The sequence below is a fragment of the Macrobrachium nipponense genome, chromosome 2, assembly GCF_015104395.2.
Source record: "Macrobrachium nipponense isolate FS-2020 chromosome 2, ASM1510439v2, whole genome shotgun sequence".
In the NCBI taxonomy this organism is placed as follows: domain Eukaryota; kingdom Metazoa; phylum Arthropoda; class Malacostraca; order Decapoda; family Palaemonidae; genus Macrobrachium; species Macrobrachium nipponense.
Window position 1 is genome coordinate 108,617,188 of NC_087201.1, and position 7,962 is coordinate 108,625,149.

Sequence of the window (7,962 nt, forward strand, 5' to 3'; positions counted from 1 at the left end):
TATCTGGAGCCAAAAAGCTATGAACAAAAGGAGAATTCTTTTTGACAGGGAGCGCATGAATGGAAACCCTTTTGCGAAGCGACCTATCAGAGCAGTTGGTGTTTTTCTCTTAGAATTATTTTGTTGTTTCTGTTTATTGTAACTGCCTTTGTAATGAATAGGCCTATTTTCGTCGTTAACGTTTCTCCAGTTTAGTTGTTTCAGGCGCAGCATTTCGGTGATGGTTCGTGAGATCTGTTTTCAAAACGTTGAGCATTTTGCTAGTGCAACAAAACAGCTTTGAATTCTAGAATGAAGCATAATTAGCATAAAATTTTGAAATTATTTCTGGTAAGAGAAGAATAAAACTTCCTCGAAAAGAAGAGCAATAAAGCATGTAGGTCTTTAAACAGTTATGCGTTAAAGTATAATATCATGTTCAAACATTTAGGCAGCTGAACGGATAAAATGTAGGAAGGGAAAGAAAACTACAAGTGACTTGATTTGTGTTGAGTTTTGGTTTTAACACATAAATACACATATATATATATATATATATATATATATATATATATATATATATATATATATATATATATATGTATATATGTATATATATATATATATATATATATATATATATATGTATATATATATATATATATATATATATATATATATGTGTGTGTGTGTGTGTGTGTGTGTGTGTGTGTGTGTGTGTGTGTGTGTGTGTGGTAGTAGTTGCTTCTACACACAGGCTAAGGTAACGTGCACCGATTTGGAGGCTGTAATTTGGGGAAATAGAATGATCTAATTTTAATCTCACCTTGCTGAATGTTCTTATGAAATTATCTTATTAGGTATATAGTTTGGGAAAAATTATATTTATGTGTCCTTATATGTGTTTATTTTTGCTAAGGGTTCTTATAATTTTCCACCTTCTGTTATCTGGGCTCTTGGACTAATAAAACTTATTTCTTTGAAAGGCACTTTGTTGCAATTACGAGTTTGTAGGCACGAGGGAATTTTACTGAGTACGATAGTCACTTATCACTGTCTATTGCACACCACACTTCTGCACTTTCCCTCTATACTGTTTCTTCTTCTTCTCGGTTCTGCTACTGCGCCACTCTTCTGTTCTCCCCTCAATTCCCCTCTGTCTTTTTCTCTTCTTCTTCTTGGTTCTGCTACCGCGCCACTCTGCTGTTCTGCACTCGTTCTCCCCCTTCTCCACTCTGTCCTTTTCTCTTCTCTTCTCTTCTCTTCTGCCCTTCTCTCTCTCTGTCTGGCCTTTTTATTAGGATGATATCTTCTTAGCACCGCCGTTGGATTTTTGGATTTTGACTGGGTGTGGCATCTTCTGAAAGAATTCTTGTGTCTGAGTGGCTACAGACTTTATACAAAGCCGCCTTCCTGTCAATTCTCCTATAGTGATTCGTAGACTCTAAATTAGGAAATGCCTCTTGTTCATGTCCTGGCTTTTTGGGGGTGTACCTTTGGTAACCTCATAGGTTATTCATTGAGACCCCTTTTTGGGCTGTCCTACGATCTGGCACCGCTGGTTTTGATTTGCCAAGACTCTAGGCCTAGTTTTGGAAAGGGTGGAGCCAAGATTTTCACACGATCCACCTTTGAAACAAGGAAGCCTTGAGTTTCCCTCCATTATATTAAACAGAAGGCCCTTGAGAAGGTCTACCTTACATTAATTCTCCGACACTTCAAGTGTCACAAAATGTTGGGCGCACCAAAGAGTCACTTAATCTTCGGAGATGAGGCTTACAGAGTTTTGGGAGATACCAGCCAGATGCCTGAAGGCTAAAAGACCTGGTCGTCGAGTAACGCTATCCTTTTTCTAAAAAATCATTATTCGTTCCTTTTCCCATTTCCGTGCCATTCTCTCAGCTCTTTATAAGTTAATGCCTTTTTGGAATAATTTCCTTAATTCTTTAACGACCTGTAACATATATATATATATATATATATATATATATATATATATATATATATATATATATATACATATATATATATATATATATATATATATATATATATATATATATATATATATATATATATATATATATATGACTGGTAAAAATGTTCTGTTACAACAGAGTTCCATCCAATAAAAAGAGCCCATAAAAAAGCCAAAATATAGAAAGTACTATATTTCAGAGACTGCTGTCTCCCTCTTCAGGTGGGTGATGAATGAGAAAAGGTACAGAAAAGGCGGTACTTATACCAAGAGATCCATCCACAGGTAAGCCTTTTAACTTCTGAAACCCAGTCATTCTTTGACATGTTCACTACCTGTCTTTGTTTAATCAAGGCTGACTGTATTTTCTGGCATTTGTACCAGGTGTTTCAAAATTAGAGCCCCCCTCCACAGAACAAATGGAAAGTTATGAAGTTTTCTGCTATAGCCTATCTCCTAGTACTATCTTAAGTTTCTATTAAGCTATTTTTCTTTTTAAATTTCTTGTATTTTCATAACGACTCGGAGGAAATCAGATGGATTGACCGAATCCAGGCTATAACCTTCAGAGAGGCCATGGATGCTGGCGCATCCTTCATTTCATGTTCCTGGATAGCTAAATACATTAAAAGAGATGAATCCTTTGTTAAATGAAACTGGAACAAAAATCCATATGATTGTCATCGCGAAAAGAGTGAGAATCTTGGAAGGCCTGAAGTCCTTTCTCAGCAGTCAAAAGATATCGTAGCTGAGGCAGTGGGTAGACCAAGAAAGTCTTTGCGTAAATTGGTGCTTGAGGTAGAAATGAAAAGGGGAAAGAAGAGAAGTTTTAGTGCTGTATATCGTGAGTTGAAAAAATCTGGTATCAAGCCATTTCATGTTATCAGCAAGCCCAAATCACTCAGCAACAGAGAGAATATCGTGTGTGGTTTTGTGGTTCATTTCTTAAAGATTAGGATGAAACTGACTTTCTCCATGATGCCGCATCAGATGAATTCTTCATTACACAGTCAGGAAGCCAAATCATAAAAATGACATCATTAGGGCTGCAAAGTTGGATGATATCAGCTGTGACGTATGTAGGTAAATGAAAGAAACATTCACTATAATATGTGAACCTTTACACATATGTAATGTATTCTTTATATGTCGTGTTCATTTATATGCCTCCCTATGTATTTAATGTGCCTCATTCTCATATACCATGTACGATATGTAATGACTGAATCTCGCCCGTCTGGCAGTCATGTTTCGCCAGTACGGCACTGCTCTGTTCTCCTTGCTTGCACATTATTTTGCACCTCTGCGATTTTGTGTACTTCATTAGACATTAAGAACCTACTTTTAGTATTTCGGTGTTTCCTTCATCCCCAACCTTTAGTGATAAGGATAACACGTCAAACACACACATGGCGCAGTGAACTGAAGTGTGAGTGAAGTTTTTATTTCAAGAGGATTTTTCTGCAAGTACGTCTTCCGCCGCCATCAATCATCGACACTATCTTCTGTATGCCGCCTTCGCCCAGCATCTTATCTGAATTTATTGTGCTGCAAGTGAATAGTGATCAGTGGTTAATGAGTGAAGTGTTGTACTAAGTGTCTTGCAATTTAAGTGCCTTATTTTGTACATTTCATTTAATTTTTGGTGACATGCAAAATTCTTTCTGCTGCCCTCATTGAGAGCAGATACCCATACATCCGGTCCCCTTTATTGCTTCCGGGTTACTGACTGACCATCCGTCTCCATGCAGAGCAGACACACACTAACGTATGCACACACTCACTCAATTATCTAATAACTCTTATTCAAACTGTAATTTTATAAGGAGGAATTAATATGTGTCATTCATTGCACATTACATGTAATGGATGAGTTAGAAGATTTCGTAGGCCAACCAAAAGCCACCACTAACCAAGGACTCCTAAATGCCAGTAGTGTGGGAGCGTATGCACGCAGTGGTAGCACCGTGGGAGAGGAGGTTGCCAGGATGACACCACCCTCCTGCTCCTATCCACCACTCCTTCGCCCTCACTACCAGCCCATCCCCTCCACCCAACCGACTGCGACAGATTTCCTCCAACTTATCAAGTTTTTAGAAGAATCTTGCCGGTATGAAGAAGAGAAAAGATGACGTGAAGATGAAGAAAGAAGAGAACAAAGAGGATGTGAAGATGAAGAAAGAAGAGAACAAAGAAGACGTGAAGAAGAAGACAGAAGAGCGCAAGAGGAATTACGCAGAAGAGAGGAAAACATGCGCAGAGATGAGGAAAATGCAAGATTTACTGCCCTTATCCAGGTGCTCTCATCTGCCCAACTCTTCCACTCAGAAAACCCAATACCAGATACAGAGATGGGTACCTCTTCCTCCATCAACCTTCTCTTCCCCCACCACAAAAAGCGACTGCGCAAACGCCGCCCCCACTTAAGGCTGATGCAACATTCCAAATGTTTAGAGAATGGAGACTCCGGTGGGATGATTATGCCATTATGGTGGATCTTTTCAAGCTTCCTAGGGAGAAATAGATGATCCAGTTGTGGATGTGCCTAGCCCTTGAAACCCAACGCGTGTTGGAACACACCTTGCAGATCTCGCCTTCCACAGACAAGTCTGTAGACGAAGTGTTGGATGCCCTGCAGTCTCATATAAAGGGTCTACGCAACAAAGTTCTTCGCTGTAGGGAATTGCTTAGTTGCAAGCAGATGGAAGGAGAACCTTTTGCTGACTTCTACGTAAGGCTTCGACGCATCGCAGAGGAAGTCGACTTGTGCCCGGGGAACGCAGCTGCATGTGAGGAGACCCAGTTGAAAATGATAATTTTAATGGGCATCCAAGATGCAGAGTTAGTGCAGAAAATAATCTCCTTGGACGCCGCCTTCTCATTACAAGATGTCATTACGACCTGCCGGTCATATGAAGCAGCTAAGAACGCAACTTCTGCCATATGTGCCCCACCCAACCAGTTGCGCACCGTTTCTGCCTACAAAAAGGTTAAGAAGAAAAGGACAAGTGAAACCTTACCTTCACAACTGACTTTGGCACCAGCTGCTTTATGCCAGTCCTGTGCTCGACAGCACGGCCCTAATGAGTACCCTGCTACTAACAGCACCTGCAAAAGGTGTGCCTGCCTTGGTCATTGGTCCAGGACAATTAAATGCCATGCCAGCAAAGCCCAGTGCCGCCTTTGCCACCGCATTAAACACTTTGATAAGTGTTGCAGAGAGAAGAAGAGGAACCACCAGGGTGGATCTCCATGCAACACTACCACCCACTCCAGCAAGACCCAAGATGGACGTCAGAACAGCTGCCGTCGTCTAGGATACCCTTCTTCCCCAGCACCAAAGACACCCCAACCTCCTCTGCCGACTACAACGTTTACTGCAGATGGGTCCAAAATGGCACCTGGTCTTGGTATGTTCCAGGCTACTCTCACCTTAGGCAAGCAGTCTTGTTCTGCTAGGATTCATGTCCATGAGAATGTCCAGACTCCACTTCTGTCCTATGCACATTGTCAAGAGTTGGCCATATATCTCCGAATTTTCCTAAGCCCATTGCTGAAGTTAGACATGTCAATAGATGCAAGGAGCTACCTATTTCAGCCATCACGTCGCCTTCGGCCGCCAAGGAATATTACCTCTGGGAATTTGCAGATGTCTTGGTTTCCAAAGAAGAACTTGAAGTCAGCGCCTCTCAAGCCCATGGTTGGTTCTCCCATGAGGATTCATCTCAAGGATGGTGCTGTGCCCTTCGCCATTCACACCCCAAGACAGATTCCTCTCTCCTTCAGGGACCAGGTCAAGGAGGGGCTTGAATCTATGGTATCCCAGGGAATAATCAAGCCCACCGGAGATGACCCTTCAGAATGGTGTCACCCTCTCGTCGTCGTCGACAAGAACATCACAGGAGTATGCATCACTGTTTACCTCTCCAAGCTGAATAGCCAAATTTCCCACCCAGCCCACCTTTCACCCACACCCTTCACTGCTATTCGTAGTGTGGACCCGAAGGCTCGGTTTTTCACTACAGCTGATGCCCTCTGCTGGTACTGGCAAATGGAACTTGCCGAAGAGGATCAGCATTTGACTACCGTCATTATGCCGTATGGTCGGTTCAAACACTCCGGTAGCTTTGCAGCTACTGGAGATGCATTCTGTCTACGAGGCGACATGGCCCTTCAAGGAATCAAGAACTGCGTGAAGGCCGTCGATGACATCCTTCTCCATGACGAGGATTACCAGTCACACCTCTACCGTATCCACGAGATGCTCACCAGGATTACCCTCAACAAAGACAAGTTTGTGGTTGCCGCACCTACTGTCAAGTTCTGTGGATACACGTTCTCAGGAGAGGGCATTTCAGCTGATCAAGAAAAATCAGTGCCATCAGGGATTTCCATTCTCCAACTAACCTGACTGACCTCAGATCATTCATGGGCCTGGTCAACCAATTGGCAGAGTTCACCCCTTACATTGCCGCTACAGCCCAGCCTCTACGCCCTCTGATGAGCCCCAAGAGAACATTTGTTTGGAACCCTGATCATGATAATGCTTTTCAACGCGTCAAGTTAGCACTCCTACGTCCACCTATTCTCACTGTCTTCGACCCAGACCTGCTTTTTGTCCTCCAGACAGATGCCTCACGCCTTAATGGTATTGGATATGCCCTTCTGCAGGACCATGGTAATGGATGCCTGCGTTTAGTTCAGTGTGGCTCTCGAATCCTTACAGACGCAGAGACGGGATATGCCAATATTGAGCTCAAGATGCTGGTCATGGTTTGGGCAATGTCAAAATGTAGGTTGTATCTCGCCGGCCTACAGAATTTTATTCTGACGACGGATCACTGCCCCCTCATACCTATCCTGAATTATTACTTGCTGGACGCCATCGAGAATCCTCGCCTCCAGCGACTGAAGGAGAAAATTTTGCCTTATTTGTTCACAGCTGTGTGGCATGCTGGCAAGTCTCTGAACATTCCTGATGCTTTGTCTTGAGCCCCAGTTAGCCACCCCACACCAGAGGAGGAAATTGCAGGTGCCCCTTCCACCACCCATCTTCGAACATTCATGGCTGTATGTTCTGTCACCTCTTCAGGAAAGTCTCCAGCTCAAGATGCTGACAGGACTCTTCAGGATCTACAAGACGCAGCAAGAACAGACCCTGTCTACACTCGCCTACTCGACTGTGTCACCTCAGGATTCCCCTCCAACAGATATGATCTGCATAACTCCTTACTCCCATACTGGAAGATACTGGACGAGCTCTACAGTGATGGTGACCTCGTTTTGTATGGAGCAAGAGTTATAGTTCCTGCTGCCCTCCGCCGCCGCACATTGTCCCGCCTACATGACAGTCATAGGGGCGTGGCAGCTACGAAGCGCAGGGCAAGACAGGCTGTTTTTTGGCCTGGTATCAACTCAGACATTGCCAACACAATTGGAGCTTGTGAGTCATGCCAGGTATTGCAGCCAACCCAGCAGCAGGAACCATTAATGAACGACGACAATCCCACAAGGACCTTTGAATCTGTTTCAGCAGACTTCTTTATCGTCGTAGGAAAATCCTTCCTCGTCATAGCTGACCAACTTTCAGGATGGCCTGTAGTTGTCCCATGCAAAGGTGATACTACCGCCTCTAATACAATCAGGATCTTCTGTCGCTACTTCCGGGAATTTGGTGTGCCCCTCCGCCTCAGGACTGATGGAGGACCACAGTTCACCAGCAACGGGACTTCATGGAGCGATGGGGAGTCCGACATGTGATAATCTCCCCATATTATCCACAATCGAATGGTCATGCCAAGTCAATCAAGCATCTTATCCTGACAACAGTACCCTCTGGCAACATTGATTGTGAAGAGTTTGATCGAGGCCTTTTAGAGCTTCGGAATACTCCCAATTTCACAGGATGCTCCCCCGCCCAGATCCTGTATGGCCGACCTCTTAGGTCATGTATCCCTGCACACCCAAAATCCTTTTCAGAGGAGTGGCAGGCCAAGACCGAGGAC

The 7,962-nt window shown here is 43.4% G+C and overlaps 1 protein-coding gene across 4 annotated transcripts in view; it reads left to right on the forward strand.

The window, feature by feature from the left end:
* LOC135220899 (uncharacterized) overlaps positions 1–7,962 on the forward strand; it is a 133,849-nt gene that overhangs the window by 102,612 nt on the left and 23,275 nt on the right. For 2 of the 4 annotated variants that reach the window (XM_064258520.1, XM_064258521.1), the window contains exon 3: positions 2,158–2,242. The exons of the other annotated variants lie outside the window; for them this stretch is intronic. In XM_064258520.1, the coding sequence (XP_064114590.1) occupies positions 2,191–2,242 (52 nt within the window). In that variant the 5' untranslated portion in view covers positions 2,158–2,190. The remainder of the gene's footprint in view (positions 1–2,157; positions 2,243–7,962) is intronic. 4 annotated transcript variants of the gene reach the window in all.